The sequence below is a fragment of the Capra hircus genome, chromosome 13 (assembly GCF_001704415.2).
Source record: "Capra hircus breed San Clemente chromosome 13, ASM170441v1, whole genome shotgun sequence".
Taxonomy (NCBI): Eukaryota; Metazoa; Chordata; class Mammalia; order Artiodactyla; family Bovidae; genus Capra; species Capra hircus.
The window spans coordinates 57,855,168-57,873,698 of record NC_030820.1 but is presented as its reverse complement, the minus strand read 5'-3'; the positions used below and the strand labels follow the sequence as shown (position 1 = coordinate 57,873,698).

Genomic DNA, 18,531 nt, shown 5'->3' with positions numbered 1-18,531 from the left:
AGGCTGTTTTCACCCACTTTGTCCCCTGGCTTGGATGCTGGCTGTGTGACCATGGGCAAGTAGCTTAACCTCTCTGTGACTCAGTATTCCCACCATGTGAAATGGGATGAGAATCCCTTTCTTCACAGGCTGGATGGAAGGATGAAGTGAGTTAGTACAAGTAGGAGTTCCACAAACGTCAGGTTCCACAAATGTCAGGACTCAGGGCTGTGATGCTGTGGACCAGGTCCCTGGGATTCCTGCAGAAGTTGGGCTTGAGTCTTCCGGTGGGTGGGGGTCGGTCCCAAAGCTTATAGGGGTATTCTTCTTGAGGAAAGAGAATCAGCTTTTGTGGGCACTGGGTTGTTGATTTTGGAGTGCTGGCAACTGGGGGAAGGGAGGGCAGTGCAGGGACTTAATCTGGGGTCTGTGGACAAGTTTAGGTTGTGAGGCAGAGCCCCAGATGTAAGTCTGGCCATTTTAATGGGAGGGAACGGTCCCAGCCCACCCCCTCCCCAGACTGGGACCCTGGAAGTTCACAAGCCCAGCCTGGTGGGGGCTGCAGCGGGCCAGTGGCCAAGTTGTTCGTCGCCAGCAGGTGGCGCTCAAACCAAAGCAGTGAGAGGCTGAACCCGAATCCTCCACAGCCCAGGCTGAGGCCACCTGGGACCTGGGACCCTGAACCTGGCTGGGACGTGGCTTGGGGTTCTTCTACCTCTAGATGCTCTCCTGCCACCAGCTAGAAGGTGATGCTGGGTGAGGGATTTCTAGGGTCCTAACAGCTGTGGTCTGTTGGTGTCCTGGGTATGTCCAACTGGCAGGGATATCTCAGCCCCCAGGGGGCTCTTTGGGATCACAGAGGAGCTTTAAAAAACACACCCCAGCCCAGGCCTCTCTCCCAGAGACTGTCATCAGTCGATTTGGGGTGGAGTGGGACTCAGCATTTGTTAGATGCTCTGAGAGCTGAGAAGCACTGTGCATGATACCCAGTGTGTGGAGGGGATAAAGGACCTTGAGGGGACATTATCCTGGATGGGCAGACAGTAATCACAAGGGTTCTTAGAAGAGGCGGAAAGAGGAGGGAGAGGACAGAATCGAACATGTGATGCTGCTCAATTTGGGGACAGAGGGAGGGGCCGTGAGCCAGGAGAGCAGGTGCCCCTGGAAGCTGGGAAAGGCATGAGAACGGTTCTCTGCCGAATCTCCAGAGGAACCGGCTTTGCTCACGCCTGACTTTCACTCAGTCTGCCTCCAGGACCAGATGCTGAGTTTGTGTTGTTTTAAACCCCTCACACGCGGCAGTTTGTTACAGCAGCAACGGGAATCTGCTCCCCCTGCCCCGAGACAACAAAGTGTCCAGATGGGGTAGCCACCCCTGCACCGACCACGGCACATACCACTGTTTCCTTTCAAAACTAAAACTAGAGCTACCGTTTGACCCCACGATCCCATTCCTGGGCAGGTATCTGGAGAAAAACAAGATCCGAAAGGATACACGCACCCTAACGTTCATTGCAGCACTGTTTACAGTAGCCAGGAATTAGATGCAACGTAAATGTCCACTGATACGGGAATGGATACAGGTGGTGTGGTACATATGTACAGTGGAATATTACTTAACCATGTATGCAGCGGAATATTACTCAGCAAAATAATGCCATTCGCAATAACATGGATGGACCATGGTTTGTCATACTGAGTGAAATAAGAAAGACAGAAAAAGACAAATATATAACATCGCTTATACGTGCGCTCCAAAAGAAGGGACCAAATGAACTTATCCACAAAACAGAAATAGAGTTACAAATGTAGAGAACAAGCTAGTGGTTACCAGGGAGTAAGGAGGGTGGGGAAGAAATGAATTGGGAGGCTGAGATTTACAAATGCCTGGTGGCTCAGAGGTTAAAGCATCTGCCTGGAATGCTGGAGACCCGGGTTCAGTCCCTGGGTCGGGAAGATCCTGTGGAGAAGGAAATGGCAACCCACTCCAGTACTCTTGCCTGGAGAATCCCATGGAGGGAGGAGCCCGGTAGGCTACAGTCCATGGGGTCGCAAAGAGTCGGACACGACTGAGTGACTTCACTTCACTTCACTTCATACATAAAATAGATAACTAAAAAGAACCTACCGTATAGCACAGGGAACTCTACCCAATATATTTTAATGACCTATATGGGAAAATATTCTAAAAAAGAGTGGATATGTGTTTATGGATAACTGATTCACTTTGCTGTACAGCAGAAACTGACACAACATTGAAAATCAACTATACTCTAATAAAATTTTTTTAAAAAGAAGGAAAATAGAATTGTGTTTGTGAGCAGGTCATGGTGATTTTGGAAAATCACTTTTAACTCAAGTAGGAAATTCTTCCGTCCCCATCCCAACGCTCACCCTATCCCACTCCAGAGGCTTCAAGTTCTGTGTGCACGTGAATCACTGAAGAAGCTGGGGCGATGGATGAGCTAGTGAGAGCAAAAGGCTGGGGGATAGATGGACTTAATCATTCTTTGTATTAATGGTAGCTAGTTAATTTCATTCCTGAAGAGACCAGCTTTGACCTTCACCTCCAGCCCCAATTAACTGCCAACAATGCTTTGTCAGCGTGTTTACCCCAAATGAATCGCACAGAGAGGTGAAATCTCATAGGAAAATTGAGTGCTCTGCCTTGGGCTGCAGGTGGGAGCTGAAGTTGAGCTCTGAGATGATTTTGATCACCCGCCGATACAGGCCTGGTTAACCACAGACGCCGGGCAAACTTTGAGGCAAGCACTTAGTTTTCAGCTCACCGCAGAGGGAAGACAATGCCAGAGCAAGGAGCCAAACCTGATTTCATGCCCCTGACATCCTGGTGACATGTTTGCAAACTGGTTATCCCAGGCAGGAATGATTTGGGGGCCCTAGGTCACAGGGGTGGTCGAGATAACTTTGTCCCCTTGTAGACAGGGCCATTCCAGTTCACCAGGCAAAACCCTGCCTTCCTTGTAATGAAGCCAACTTCCTTGTTCTCCCTGAATATTTGTGCAGGTGGAGCGGTGCTTGCTCAGAGCTCAGCATCAAGTCCAGATTCCTCTCCAGCCGATCTTCCAGGTGTTTTCTCTTTGCACTGGGTTTTTCAGCGACACCCACACTGCTGTGCTGCTCCGACTAAGTCATCTTGTTCTGAGCATCATGCCTTTGCTCAGGCTGAGCCCTCGCCTAGAGCATCATTCCCTTCCCAACCCCCTCCTTCTGCCAGGTGCTGAAGAATGAGTTCCAGAGCTATCTCCTTCAAAGCCTCCTGGCCCTGCAGATGGTGTCTGGGGCCCTGTTCTGCCCCCCTTTATTCCACGTGGTCATTCCTGCTCAGGACTCACTGCCCAGGCCTGGGCTGCCTCTTCTGCTGACTGTGAGCTGCTCCCTGAGGGCAGGGGCTGGGTCTTCCTGTCTCTGCAGCCCGAAGGCGTGGTACTCAGGAGGTGGTCAGAGTGGTGGGAGGCAGGGGGCCTCCATCTACTGGAGGTTCAAGAGCGAAAAGACAGGGCCTCTGTGCCTAGTGAGTTCACCCGGCTAGTGCCGGAGAAGATGTAGCTGGCTTCTGAGGTTCTCATCTGTCTTGTTGTTCAGCCACTCAGTCATGTCTGACTCTTTGCAGCCCCATGGTTTCCCTGTCCTTCACTCTCTCCCGGAGTTTACCCAAACTCATACCCATTGAGTTGATGATTTGGGAGTTTTCCCTTTTCTGGTAACATTAGGGAATGACCCATCCCTAGCCTTCAAGGCTTCTAGAAAGGTCAGTTGGTAAAACTATCAGGGGGCCACGATGGGCACTGAGGAAGTCAAGTCTTATATGGAGAGCAAAGAGTGGGTGGTCCTAATGTACGGTAGACCCAGGAAGGCGCCCCCTGGCAGGCTGCTCCTGGCCGCCAGAGGCCCTGTCTCTTGAGTCCTGTCCCCAAGGCCACAGAAGCAGAGCCCAGAACCAAGGTCACCTCCGAAGCTGACTGAGCCCTTTTGTAACTTTGCGAGAAGCCCCCGATCATCATTAACAAGTTTCCTGACTCCCAGCTAGGCAAAGATGCCCACTCCAGTAAATACCATATAGCATCCCAAGCAATTACCTGGTGAAAACCATCCAGCAGGAATTTTCTTTGTCTTGAGGCTGTAAAAATCGGTTATTAACCCGCAAAAACTGTCAGCTCTCCTTGGCCTGTCGGGAGCTGTCGGCCCGCTGTACTCGCAGCAGTCACTTTATCTCTGCTGTTTGTTCTCAATGGAGAAGGCGATGGCCCCCCACTCCAGTACTCTTGCCTGGAAAATCCCGTGGACGGAGGAGCCTGGTAGGCTGTAGTCCATGGGGTCACTAGGAGTTGGACATGACTGAGCGACTTCACTTTCACTTTTCACTTTCATGCATTGGAGAAGGAAATGGCAACCCACTCCAGTATTCTTGCCTGGAGAATCCCAGGGATGGTGGAGCCTGGTGGGCTGCCTTCTCTGGGGTCACACAGAGTCGGACATGACTGAAGCAACTTAGCAGTAGCAGCAGCAGAAATGCAGGAGACCCCAGTTCAATTCCTGGGTTCTGGAAGATCCGCTGGAGAAAGGATACGCTACCCACTGCAATATTCTTTGGCTTCCTTTGTGGCTCAGCTGGTAAAGAATCCGCCTGCAATGTGGGAGACCTGGATTCGATCCCTGGATTGGGAAGATCCCCTGGAGAAGGGAATGGCTACACTTCTCAGGAGCCGAAGGGTGGGAAGCCAGCACCAGCCAGGCAAGTCCTTTTTATTTTTCCCCACTGCTGCCACAAGACTTTATTTGTGAGACCCCAGGCACAGCCCAGACACACACAGAGCACACGGGAAAAGCACAATATGTCACAGGGCGCCTCCAGCCCAGCCCCACCCCCACCCTAGGTCTTCAGGCATGATCAGGCCCTATCCCTGCCCTCCCTGGCTGGAGATCCAGCTTGGGCCCACCCAGATGCCCCCTCTAGCATGGCTCGCAGACATCTCAGCAGCCGGAGGAGGCCCCACGGGGTGCGGAGCCAGCACCGTTCAGGCCGAGTCTAGCTTCCAGACCCCAGTGTCTGCCCCCTGGCTTCTCTTCCTGTCCACATGCTGTGGGTGCCAGCTTTGCCCTCTGACCCACCCCCCACCACCCCATGGCCCCAACCAGAGCAGTCTCTGCCCATCAGGCTGAGGGGTCACACAGCGGGGATAGATGGTAGGGGCAGGGGTGGCCGGAGGAACTGAGCCTGGTGACAGGAAGCAGAGCAGCCATCAAGAGACCAGACCCGGACAGAGCAGGACAAACCTGGCCACAACATAGGGAGGGGACAGCACTTGGACAGCAGCTGCTCAGGCCTGTCGGGACCTGACGGCCCACTGTGATTGCAGTGCCCACTTTACTTCTGGCCTTTGTTCTTAATAAACTCACTCCTTTCTGGAAACTATTCCAAGCCGCACTCAGACTGCCTCGACACAGCCCTCACACCATGCCGGGTCCAACCCAAATGCTGACCCACACTGGTCATGTGTCCGGAGGCGAGAAGGTAAAAAATAACATGGCAGCAGAGAGCTCACCCGCCCCCAGGCTCTTTCTGTGTGTCTGCCTGCAGGCTGTTTGCCCTGAGTCCCACCCCTCTGGGGACACCGGCTCTTCAGGTCCATCACTCAGCAGGTGTCTTCTGTGTTTTCGGAGTCATGCCTCTCAAGGGTCGTAGCTGCCAGGTTTTCTGAGATGAGCGTCTCAGCGCTGACGGGGTCGGCCCGACTGCCAACAGGAGGGACCTCGCTTCTGGATGGTGCATCTCGGTGGGGAGGCTCTGGGGAAGAGAAGGGACCCCAGGAACACGTCAGCCATCTCCCCACGAACAACTGAACAACCGAGGTGACTTGGTTCATGGTTGCTGAAGCCGCTCCCTGGGGTGCAGGCTTCACGGGTGGATGGCCTCACGTCCCCATCTACAAAGCCCTATCCTTTCTCCCCCAGACCAGTGCTCCCACTTCCTGCCTTTGATTTCAGATTACCTTTGATCAGACTTTTAAATTGTGCCCCACATCATGCTGTCCCCCTGCTCCAGCCCCTCAGGCCTCCCCAGCTCACTTCAGATAAGACCCAGGCCTTTTTCCTGGGCTTCCCATCAGGGAGAGACCCAGCCTTGCCCACTGGATCACACCCCTCTGCTCCCTGGGCTCACGTGTGTGGTTCTGGACCTTGTTCCCATCTCAGGGCCTTTGCACTTGCTGTTCCCTCTGCCTGCAGTGCTCTTCCCACATCTATGCTTGTCTGGTTCCTCCCTTCCTACAGGCCTGGGCACAGATGCCACCTCATCCTGAGGGTCTCTGTTGGCCTGGCTAAGGCACATCTACTAGGTCACACTGCTGCCTACCTGCCGCCTCCCGTTTTAGAGTTCTTTTTAGTGCTGGTCTCATAAGGCTAGTCTCTACTTGCTACTGGACTCTTATCTCATGAGTGGGATGTATTTGTCTCTTTGTGCTCTTAGCTGTATTTCCAAGGACGGGGAGGGTTTGCGTGCAGGAGTGGGGCCAAAGTGGGTGAATGAATGAATGACTTCTTCCTAACAACTGAAGACGTGGGAGAAGCGTAAGGTGGCTACAGCATTATTCATGGGGAAGAATTAGTGAGCTGGGTGACCAAGAGTAGAGGAACGATCATGTTCCAGAAGGTTCCAAGGCAGCCCAGCCTCATGGCATGTGGCTTGGGTGGTCACACAGGCCCTTCAGATGGGCCTGTGTTCGGCTTACTGCTTTCCTGTCTTTGTCTTGAAATTCTTCCTAAATTTTGAACAAGGAGCCTTGCTTTTTCTTGCCGCACCAGGCCCCACAAACGTGTCACTGGTCTGGTCCAGGTGCGGCAGCAGTGAGTGGAGCGCATCCAATCCTCCCCACAGCCCAGGAGCCATGGGCTCCTCTAACCCTCAACTGATAGATGGGGAAGCAGAGGCTCCCAGCTGAGTGATGGGTTAGGTGTTCTCCACTTCTGCCACGACTCTCCTGCCTCCCCGACTCCAGGAAACGGGAGATTCAGGACTGTTGAGTGAATGAGAGAGAGAGCATGGGGGCCCCGCCCTGCCCCAGGCTCACCTGCATCCCCTCCTGTTTCCCCAGGCCTTTGGACTCTCTTGACATCAGCTGCCCCCGGGTGGACCATCATCCTGTTGCTGTTGCCGACGGTGGTGTCCTCGAGGAAGCAGGAGCGAATGTGGATTCTCTGGGACGTGACCCCTTCGGACGGAGGTCCTGGTTCAGGGATTTGAATTTCGATGGAAGCTTCTGGGCTGGTACCCAGGACAGAGGCTGCAGGTTGGTCATAGAAAGGGATTCGGGGAGGGGGTGTGAGCAGCTGGACAGCAGGCCTGACCTCCAACATGGCTCCCAGGTCCTCCACAGCTGACCATCCTCCTGGAGCCTCCCTGCAGTGGTCCATGCCGTGCTCTGTTGTTGGCAGACACGCGGCCTCACGTGCTGACTCTGCATGTACGTGCCTGGGCTGCCAGCTCTCTCGGCCCCTGGGGCTGCCAGCTTGAGCTCCCCTCCTGCTGCCCGTCCCCACTGACCTGGTCCTCTGTGCCTCCCCAGGCACTCAGCCACTGCCCTTGTGGACCCCTGTCCCTGCCCCTCTGCTGCCTGCCTTCTGGCAGCTCTGGAACACCATCTCCATCTTCAGTTAGAATCTTCACGTGGCCCCCGGCCCAGTCCCCAGCCCCTGCCATCTTGCTCCTGCCTCCCCTGCCAAACTTCAAAAGAGAGCTGGACACGCTCTGTCTCCCTTCTTCCACTGCCCTCGCTCCTTCTGGCCCCTCAGCTCACCGCAGACCCCTTGCTGCCAGACCCCGTGACGCTCCCTTGATCTTATAGCCTCTTCTCTTCTGGAAACTTGTGCCCTGGCATCCCTGGGGCTCCTCCTCTCCTAGGCCTGTCTGCTGCATCTCCCCCAGCCTGTCTCTGGATGCCCAGTGCCAGTGAGGACATCGCCTCAGCCCTCTGGTCAACAGCACCTAGATGGCTCCTTAGATGCCTTTCCAGCCCAGCCATCTCCTTTGTCTCTGCTTCATCTGGCCCAGGAAATGATCCCTGCCCATTGTAGAGATGAGGACATCGAGGTTTCCTAGGTGAGTAGCAGGAATGGGAATCCTTGTGTTAACTCTGCCAGACCCCCTTGCTCTACTCTGTGGACAGCCTCTTGGTGGGATGGAAAGAATTTCCCATTATGCCTCTCTCACCACAAGGACTGGCTCAAGTCCCATGTATTGAGGAGGCCAGGTGGGGTGGGGTGGGGGCAGGATGGCAGCCCATTGTCTCATTACCTGGGGGGCTGTCAAAGGCGCCGCAGGCAGAGCCCTTGGCTGGGTTGCTGTGAAGTCGCATCTCATTGCCATGTCCCATCTGAACTCGCCTGAGCACAGACTTCTCCATCCGGATGTCCTGGGGCCCCCTGGATCCAGCCAGGGAATCCAGAGTTGAGGGATCAGCAGAAGCCATTGGAGGGAGGTAGCAGGGAGCTGTGGAGCCTGGTAGAGGACATGGAAACATGACCCTTAACCCCCACCCTCGGCTACCGCTCTTCCCACCCCCTCCCCACTATGCACACAGATAAATCCTAGCCAGACAGAGGAGACAGGACTGTGAATGCTTTCTCGACACCAGCAGACTGGGAATGATTACTTTAGGCTCTGAATTGAAGAGCAGGTGGATCGGCAGAACAGTTAGCGTGGGTTTCCAGGGTTTTATAACTGGGATGCCTGGGGTGTCAATGGGGCATTGAAAACCCAAATAATGAGCATGCCCTCTGTTCCTAGCCATTCTTACCCCTCTGGGCCTATTGGGAAAAAGTCTCCTTGGGGGTGAACTTGGTGTTGACCCAGAGCCCTCAGGGACTCTGACATTGTTTTATTTTCTCAGCATTTATTTTCATGGTGACCTTTGTGGTTTTCAAGGTAATGCTGTAAAAGTTTACTTTAAAGTGAATTTGAGTAGAATAAAAGGTAAACCATTTAGCAACACTGAGTAAACAGTTAGCCAGGGACTCAGCCAAAATTATGGAAGGTGGAGCTCAGAGGACTGAAGGTGGGGAAAGGTTGATTTAGATTCTAGAACAAAGTTCCTCATTTCACAGTTAGGGAAACTGTGGCCCAGAGCGGGGAAGGGCTCTCTCTCGAGGTCAAGGGGGTATCCCAAGTTTGGGGTCAATGCTTTCACTCATGTCCCGTAGCTGGACTGAGGGGTGGCCCTGTCCCCTCTCCCCACAGTGCCTGGCACGGAGTAGGTACTCACTTGCTTACTGTTATTCCATCAAAGCTAGGATGCACCCAGTAAGAGGGATCCCAGTTTATGAAATGTTAACACCAGGGAAGAAGCAGTGTCTTGGAACAAACACATGTTACAACGATACCTCGTGACATCTTAGTAAGAGAGAGTGAAGGAAGTTGTTTCTTGTGGAAGATGTGGCGAAAGATGGCAGAGCAAAGGGAGTGCAGGAAGGGTTTGATCCAGGCACAAGGAGAGACAGCCTGATTTTGGGGAAAGCCAGAAAGGACCTTGGAAATCTGATAGCTGCCCTTTCTCCCTGGAGACGTGCACCCCCGGCTCCTCACCCCACCCAGATGGACAGGACCCCTCTCCTAGGCATCTCAGAGGACTCACCGTCTTCCCCAGATCCCATTTGTCTCACTAGGAGATTCCCGTGTCCAATCTGGATATCTTCACAGTTCTGGATGGAAATGTGGCTGTTTGGTCCCTTCTGACAGATCATGTTGATTGGATTTTGCTGGTAAATAACTGGGGTGGACTGATTTCTAGAACCTTCTGCAAAATAATATTCCACTCAATCCCTTTGTGCCTTGTAAGGGGTCGGAAGTTCCAAATACTAGTCCAGAGCACCAGAATCTCCTGGAGGGGGCTGGTTAAAACACGAATTCCCAGAGGCCCACCCTGGGGTTCTGAGTCAGTGGGCCCAAGTGGGCCCCAGGAGCCAGAGTGTTTACCAAACACTGCAGGTAAGCTTGTACTTTGTCCCACAGGCCACCCTACCCATGTGTCCTCTGCCACCACGGGAGGGCAGCAGGTGCCTTGCTGCTTGCACCCTCTGCCCCCTCCCACTGCGAGGAAACCACAGCCCTAACCTCTGCTTTCCTTTAGGGACCTTTCCTCTCTCCCTTTAGGGAGCTGCCCACGGGCTGCTTCTAACCATGGGAAAAGCTTTGTTTGGTTCACAAGGCATTTTTAAGAATTTGGAGTAGTCACCACTGTTTAACATCTAGCATTTAAGAAGCTGAGGCCCTCCTTGGGTGCCTTAAGCAAGGGTGTCAGCTCCACGTGGGTTCCACACAAAGGGCCACATTCCCACCTTCATGGGCACTTGGCTCTTGTGTCTTTGTGAGCATTTAAAATTGCATTTAGTGACTGTATTGGGATAAAGGCAAATATAACTCAGCTGGAATTATTAGCTATTCATTCTTACTATGATATCCATTTTTTCTTCTAATTTAAAGAGAAATTGGAGCATTTGGTGACCCCCTAAAAGTACTGGAGGCTCTAGGCCTTAGGCCTGCTGTTTGTAATGCCTAAGTCAGTTCTGGGACTCCACCTGTGGGTATGTAAGCCCAGCCTAGCCAACTCCTTCAGCACCTTTAAAACTCCAAGTTGGGCAAAATGCTTACAGAAAACTGTTAGCAAATTCAGACTGAGACCTGTGTCCCAAGGTTGATACAGTCAGGGGTGGACCCCACCTCCAGGAAACCCTCCCTGGTTACTTCCACCAGCATTCCCCTCCCTCCTGGAATCCCCTGCCAGGGACAGGTCAGCAAGACTCCAGCTTCTGACAAGGTGGGGAAGCTCCTAGCAGGAACCTGGCAAGGACCAGGGCCTGCATGTTACAATTTCTCTTCACAGCTCTGCCCTCTGCCCTGTCCAGGGTAAGGGCCTACCTGATTGATAAATTGTCCAAGAGTTTGATTTCTGGTCAAAGTCCAGGAGGTGCTTGTCCCTCATTGCGTACAAGTCTGGGTTGACTTCCTTTGCTGTCTTCATCCCCAGGGCCTTGGCGATCATCAGGGCTTTATGGGGCCCATGGGCTTCCAGGAACTGGTAGATCTCTTTCTCTGGGAGGTGGGAGGCCGGTGGTTAAAGAGGACCCTGGAGGCTGGATCTACTCCCCTGCTTACCAGCCCCTGTGCCCATTTTCCTAATCTGTGAAATGGACACAATAATATTACTGCACCACGGAGGTCGCTCTGGGGGTTGGGAATTCTCTCCAGGGGCTCCAGACAGTGCCTGCCCACACTAGGTGCACAGCAAATGCTAACCATTCATCAGACAAATGATTTCTCAGTCACTTAGCCTCTTTCCCCAAGAGGCAGAGCCTTGCCTCTGAACACTGTGTGCAGTGTGGGGACCTTTCAGTGGGTGGGGTGGTTGTCGCTGGACACGTGTAGCTTCCTGAGTGACCGTGAGAGTCTGGGGGCAGAGGGACCCAGCGCTGAATGAAACCAGGATGCTTACGCTGTTCACTGAGCTCTGGGCCCGGCTTCTTTGGAACTGCAACTGCATCTTGCTGGGGCCTCTCCACTGGAGAAAGAAAGATGGTCAGGGGGTGAAGGAACGGGAGAGGGGATGTGGATTCTGCCAGACAAAGGCGGGCTGCTCTGTAGAGGACCCAGTATATGGATCTCCAAACTCAGATTCTAGAGTTAAAGGAACTTAGCTTCAAATCCTGCCCCACCCACTTCTGGGCTTCCCTGGTGGCTCAGACTGTAAATATGGGAGACCTGGGTCCAATCCCTAGGTTGGGGAGATCCCCTCGAGAAGGGAACAGCTACCCACTCCAATATTCTTGCCTGGAGAATTCCATGGACAGAAGAGCCTGGTGGGCTACAGTCCATGGTGTCGCAAAGAGTTGGACATGACTGAGTGACTAACACTTTCACTTTCAGCCCCCCTCCCCCAACCCTGGTCCTGCAACGGCTTTTTGTAAGTACCTGACACATGTCAGCTGTTTAGGTCCATGGGCTGCAGAACCAGAGAAGCAGATCTCATGCGATGCTTAATTATTATTGTGTCATTGGTCATGTCATAATCATCATTATTAAAGTTTTGCTGAGCATCTACTATGTGCTGGCATGGGCTTAGCCATTTGCATCAAATCCTCTCGCCTCCATTGGCCAGAGAAAGAAATCAGGATGCAGTGAGAAGACGGCATGCACCCTCAAGGGCAGAGCCCGTACTTGAACCCAGGTCCAAATCTGGGCTTGGTCGCTACCAGGACCGCTCATGCTGGGTCCCGCACCCCCACCTCTCCCACCCGCGGTGACAGGTTACCCCGCTCTGTGGGAACCATTTCTTTGGTCCCGCTGTCGCCCAAGCACCACATCGCAGGGCCTGCGAGCATGACTCCTTTTGACTCCTGCTTCATCTTGTGGAGGAGCTGGTTGAGCTTCTTCTTGGGCACTTGCAATTTCTTTAACAGTTGGGTGGTCTTCACAGGGGAGCCAGCATCCCTCAACACCTCCAGAATCCTCTGCTCAAGGTCTGGGAGAGGGAGACAGGGGCAGAGACAGAACTGAGGTCCCCACGACCCAGCCTGGGCCATCAGGCGCCCCCCAGAGAGGGGTCTAGGGCAGACGGAGGAACAGAGGTTGAAGCAGACACCCATCAGTGTCTCCTTGTCCTCAGGGAGGGGCGCGTGGGCTGCTCAGAAGTGACCTGGGCCGGACAGTCTGGTGGCCAGAGGAGCTGCCAGGCCTTCCGAGTGTCCCCTGCCTGTGTGAGCACTGGAGGACAGATGAGAACAGTCAGCCCTCAGGTGTCCTCAGAGCAGAGGAGAGTGGAGGCGGCAGGATGCAGGAGGGTAAGGGCGGAGCAGAGGAGCCGGGGAAGTGAGGCCTGTCCCTGGTGCCCTCCATCCCCCATCCACCCCGCCCTGCGGAATCTGCTCCTCGGGCTCACCATCCACAGGGGCGATGTCACTGTTCATCCCCCCCCGCCCCAGAAACCCAGCAGGCATCCAGAAACAGAGCTTTCACCCTGCTGCCCAACCATGGAGTCCTGGTGGTGCCGCTCGAGACTCTCTCAACCCCTTCTCCTTTCCTCTGCCTCCACTCCCCACTCCTTGTCAGCATCCCCTCGATGACAGCAGTTCCACCAAGTCCAGGTTCCCTCCAGTCCACCCTCCTCTTGGCTGGCAGAACCAGCCTCATCTTTACCCACCCTCTACTGCCCGTCAAGTGCCAACCTGTTTGAATTCCTTTCAGCCATACTCACCCCTGGGCCTTTGTGCATGCCATTCCCTTTGCCAGGCATGCTCTTCCCCCCCTCTCCACCTGTCCAGTGTGAGTTCTCACTCAGACTCCAATGCTGGAAGGCTGTCCTGAGTGCCCTGAGCAGGTGGGACGCTGGTCCTGTGGGTCCCCTGCAGAGTGTCCCCAGGGATCCGCTGCTGTGACTGCCAGGTTCACTGTAGTGGTTCTGTGTCTAGCCATGGGCCAGGCATGCAGTAGGGTCTCACGAACTATTAACAGCATTTGGATGGAGGAGGGACTGGATGAAAGAGTGAGTGTCCACTACTGGGTAGATGTGTGCTCAGATGGCCTGGGCAGGGGATGGGCTCTCCTCCAAGGCCTCTGTTTCCGCCTCCCCTCTGCCAGAGTTAATGGTCCTAAGCAGGATGCCTCTAGGCTCAAAGAGGAACTTTCCAAATAGCCTCTACTCCTCCCAGGCAGGCTCCCATAAACCCAAGCCGGCTGCCCTGTGGGGAGTGAGAGAACTGGTGGGCGCAGAGCCAACAGTGCATGGCGCTGGGAGAGAAAGTGTCTGCCCCTGGGAACACCATGGGAATGCAAAGCAGGGCCTTTCTTGGGAAGACCAAGTTACCCTCCCAGGGCAGCAGCCCAACCCTTTGACTTCTGGGTTCTTGCTGGATTCTGAGTGGGCAGCACTAGGGGATGACCTGTTTGCCAGCTCTGCGCTGGGCACTGTGGCTTGCTCTTGTGGGTGGAATGTTTGCTTTCTTCTGGGGGCAGGTGATGTGCATTACAACCCCTGGGGTCACCCAGCCTGAACTTCACTCACTAAACACTACCCCCGAGACTGTCATACCCGTCCCACCCACTGATGCTTTGCCTAGCCTTGAAAAGAGTTTTGATTCCTGAAAAACCTGCTCCTGGGTGAGCCTATCTCTCTTCCTCCTCCTGCAGTCCCCTGACCCCAAAGAGGAAATGGGGTCCATGCAGTGAAGGCTGGGCTTGCCTCCCCCACTGAGTCTTCTGGCTGCTGAACCAGAAATTGCAAAATGGGATGAGGTGTAAACGATACATCAGTTAAAAGGAAAACCTGCTGGGAAAGTTAAATTCAGTTACCCAGTGCCCCTGACAAGTCTCCTTGGGAAAATACAACAGGAACCTGGGAACCCACCCTGGGATTCTGGGCCACTCCCAGTTAACCCCCCTCCCTGACACAGCATATTTTCCTGGGTTTGAGCCAAAACTCTGCCACCTACCAGCTGTGTGACCTCCATTTACCCATCTTTGAAATGGTGAGATTCATGACTACTTCAGATCATGGTGAGGTTCAGATAGTTACTGATCACAGAACAAAGACAGACAAAAAGCACCTCAGCCCCCAGCCCACACCCTTTCGGTGGGGACCCTAGGAATCAGCTATGTTCAGTGCCAGTTAAGTTTCGTGTGCGCCATTCAATAAAAGAACAGCAGCAGGAGGAAAGCCACATACAAGCAAAGCAACTGCCCTCCTTCCTCAAAACGAAAGTGAAGGCAGGTGTTCAGGCCCCACGCTCAGCCGTGGTCGCCTGAGTCATTTCACCTGTGTTGCCTGTGATCTCGGGAGTGAGGTGGGAACCTCAGCGGGCTTCCCCTGAGAGTTCCTGCAAAACGCACACGGATTGAACCCGATGCAATGCTCTCTCCCTCTCTTGTTACGGTGGTGCCTTCAGGTATTAGCCTATCGTGGTTGTCATCTGAACCAAGAAAAGGAACCAGAAGAAAAGTTAAGTCCCGCCCGGGCACTCCCGCGGGTCCTTAGAAGGAAAAAAGTACCTGTGTCTCCTGGGTCAGCAGGGACCTCGGCCATGCTGGCAGCAGCTGCAGGGAGCCTGGGAGACTTGGAGTGAGCAGCAGGCTCTGACCCTGGGGCCTGCATAAGGTGGGTCCGGTCAAGGCTGTGTGTACTCTTGTGGGCCAGGCTGGTGCTTCTAGCAGCTGTGAAGACACTCCAGCTTCATCCGGACAGCTGTCAGCTGTCAGCTGTTCACACCCCGGAAATGAGGCCCTAGGCAGCCAACCTGATCAGTCTCTGGAGAAAATGAAAATGAAACTCTTATGTGTGGTTTTTGAGAGAAACAAAATCGAAAGCTGAATTGAGCAAGACACAGTTAGGCCTTCTACTAGATATTGGTAGGGAGCTGCTGAGATGGAGGAGACCAGAGCTTCTGCTGGGGCTGGGGGGATTTCCCACCACTGTCCACCTTCACTCCCCCAGCCACAGGCTAAGATACCTGGGTGGGTGAGTGGCTGAGCGCTTGTGATCATCAAAACCACATATGTGTGTGCATATCAAACCAACGACAGTGTTGATGTACAGCAGAGACCACAACATTAAAAAGCAATTATCCTCTAATTAAAAAAAGAAAAAGGAGGACTCTTTAATGAGTACTTACTATGTACTTTCCAACCTCATGTGCCCCTGACTCATCTACAGGTTAGGATCTAGTTAGGGTCTCTTTTCTCAGGAAACTGAGGCTCAGGTCAATGAGGCCGCTTGTCCAAGATCACAGAGATGCTCAGGTTCTAACTCAGCCCCACCATTTACTGGCTGCGGGACCTTGGACAGGTTATTTTACCTATTTATGTCTTAGTTTTCCCATCTATGAAATGAGCTAATAAAAGGAGTGACCTCAAGAGGTGGTGGCGAGGACTAAAAGGGTTAATTCAGGCACCTCTACAGCCATGAGCATAGCTGGGCACCCACTGACCTGGTTCTGGAAAAAAAGACCCATCGCTTCTGAAAATTCTTACAGGGGCCATTGACCTCCCCAAACTGTTCAGAGACCCTGCTCAGTCCAGGTGACGGAAGGGGAAACTGAGGCCAACAGAGGTGAAGGGCTTTGTGCGAGGCAGCCCAGAGGGTCAAGGGCTCAGGGTCTCAGCTGAGGCCAAGGAGTAGGTGCCAGTCCCGGGCTCCCAGGGGAACACCATCCGCAGCATTTCTGCAAAGGGAGGCACTTGGGAATAAGTACAGCCATGGAAAGGGCCCCGAAGGCTTATCTCAAAGTTATCTTTGTGTTCCCGAGTCCAAGTTCTCCCGGCTCACTGCACAACAGGCAAACAAATCAGAGACGAGGTGTTGAGGCAGGAAATACAACTTTATTTGGAGAGCCAGCTGACCGAGAAGATGGCATACTATTGTCTTAAAATAACCATCTTATGGGGTCTGGATGCCAGGTTCTTTCACAGATCAGAGGTGGAGGGAGATGAGGAAACAAAGTAAAAAGGCCATTAATCTTGCGAACATCTCGAATGGCGAGCCTCAGGCAGGGGATGTGTTCATTTCTTCCTTCCTGCCATCTACAGGTGGGCAGGGTTCTGAACAAAGGCACTCTAGTTTAGCAGTCAGGCAGAGGGGGCAGGATTCTGAGGCAGGCCATTATGGGTGATTATAATAACAAAAGCAACAGAGAGCAAATTAGAAACCATTCCAGCATGGAGCCAGACTTGGTTTATCCCTGCAACATTTGCAGAACAAGCAAGAAAAATCCCGATGCCCTGTCCACTCTCAGACCAAGTAAGTCCCCATCTTGGGAGGCAGGGCTGGAAGTCCTAGAGGACTTCACTTGAACCAGAGGTGAAGTGTTGGACAACTCAATAAAAATAGGAAGCCGCAACGATATTTGTGCTCCTTTTTAATGTAAAACAGAAGAAACGTGTGTCTCTATGTGCGTTGACAACGTTAATTTTAAATGAGGATTAATTGGGTGTATTGGGAGAGATTGTCAGGTGTCTTCTGAGCTCAGGCTCAGGCTGAGTCACTGTGGGCGGCTGGGAGGCGCCACGCCGGGATCGACCACTAGGTGGCGCCCGCTCACCAACCTGAGTCTCGGCTCCCCTTGCCCAGTTCCTCTGATTTAGCGGGGGTGGCTCTCACTTGTCCCCCATCCTAGGATAACCCCAACTCCATCTGACCATATTCTGGCTTCTCAGCCATGTTGACCTTAGTGTGGACACTCCGACTTGGGCCTAGACCTGGTCACCTGGTGGATTTGCAGGTCACACTAGAGTCCAATCTGAGGGTCAGCTGCTTCTGGTTTGTGTCTGTATGCACACGTTTGGAGGGCTCTGTTCCCCATCACCCACCTCTGAGCTGCAACCCTTCTTCTCCCTAACAGTGTGTCACTTCCTCTCTGAGCCTTGTTTTAATTATGAAACAGAAATAACAGATAAGAAAAAGCATGTTTATCTGTCACTTAGTAGGTGTTTACAAAATTTGCTTCATTTAGAAAATGCCGTGTGACTGATAGATCTCCATAACATTAGACATGGTGCTGTGCTTAGTTGCTCAGTCGTGTTTGACTCTTTGCGACCCAAAGGACTGTAGGACTGTAGGCTGCCGTGGAATTCTCCAGGCAAGAATCCTGGAGTGAGTTGCCATGCCCTCCTTCAGGGGATCTTCCCAACCCAGGGATCAAACCCAGGTATCCTGAATTGCAGGCAGATTCTTTACTGTCTGAGCCACCAGGGAAGCCCAAGAATACTGGAGTGGGTGACTTATCCCTTCTCCACAGGATCTTTCTGACCCAGGAATTGAACCAGGGTCTCTTGCATTGTAGGCAGATTATGAGCTGAGATGCCAGGAGAGCCCAAGATTAGACACTAGGCAAAAAAAAAAAAAAAAAAAAGCAAGTGAGAAAGAGGAAGTAAAAAAAACAATTTAATGTGGATGGGTTCCTCCTTCCTTAGCGTTCCATGGTACACCTGGAATGGAAACCATGAACCTGCTGTGAACATCTTACCACATTGAATGGGATTCTTACTTTTAAAGTTTTAATTAACTTGTATTTCCTCTTCTCTACTTCAGAGAATTTCAAGGTAATTTTGACTATAAGGATGGTCTTTCACTGAAATATCAGTGACTCACACTATACAGAAACTTCTTTCTTTCTCCTGTAACAGTCTGGTGGGTAGCCCAACACCATAGTGTTGAGGCCCAGGCCCCTTCTATTATGTTGCTCTGCCATTTGTGGGCTTTATGTTCTAAGATGGCTGCTCAAGCTCCAGCCATCACAACTCCATTCCTTACAGGAGGAAGGAAGCAAGGGAAGAAGAATAAGTGTCTCTCCTTTAAGAACACTCATGAATTGCACAGACATTCCACTGACATCCCTCAGTCTCAGAGCCCAGGAGGGAGGCTGGGAAAGAAGGTCTTTATTCTGGGCTACCATGCTACCTAGCTAAAACTGGGGGATTGATTAACTTCCAAATAGGGGATAAGATATTAGAAGATACTTAGCTGTCCCTGCCATTTTGAAGCTGTTTTCACC

At 52.8% G+C, this 18,531-nt stretch overlaps 1 protein-coding gene across 3 annotated transcripts; it reads right to left on the bottom strand.

Annotated features, from left to right (window-relative positions):
• On the bottom strand, positions 5,147-15,275 carry ZBP1 (Z-DNA binding protein 1). Of its 3 annotated transcripts, none has more exons than XM_005688313.3 (8): positions 15,035-15,275; positions 12,303-12,512; positions 11,487-11,552; positions 10,913-11,086; positions 9,630-9,791; positions 8,294-8,497; positions 7,071-7,283; positions 5,147-5,788 (listed from the first exon to the last, which is right to left on the bottom strand). In XM_005688313.3, the coding sequence occupies exons 1-8, from the start codon at positions 15,135-15,137 to the stop codon at positions 5,637-5,639; spliced, it is 1,284 nt and encodes a 427-aa protein (XP_005688370.2). In that variant the 5' UTR covers positions 15,138-15,275; the 3' UTR covers positions 5,147-5,636. The 3 variants fall into 3 exon arrangements, with proteins under 3 accessions (XP_005688370.2, XP_013824252.2, XP_017913117.1); XM_013968798.2 differs by having other exon boundaries at positions 12,303-14,955; positions 15,035-15,141; XM_018057628.1 differs by having other exon boundaries at positions 9,630-9,788; positions 12,303-15,167.

What these genes read in the sequence shown, in the direction of transcription:
- ZBP1 (XM_013968798.2), bottom strand. Translation starts at nt 12,636, where the DNA reads ATGGGTGTCTGCTTCAACCTCTGTTCCTCCGTCTGCCCTAGACCCCTC. An exon ending in AATGGTTCCCACAGAGCGGG is followed by an intron (nt 11,553 to 12,302) that starts GTAACCTGTCAC and finishes TTCTTTCTCCAG; the next exon opens with TGGAGAGGCCCCAGCAAGAT. An exon ending in TTGGACAATTTATCAATCAG is followed by an intron (nt 9,792 to 10,912) that starts GTAGGCCCTTAC and finishes ATTATTTTGCAG; the next exon opens with AAGGTTCTAGAAATCAGTCC.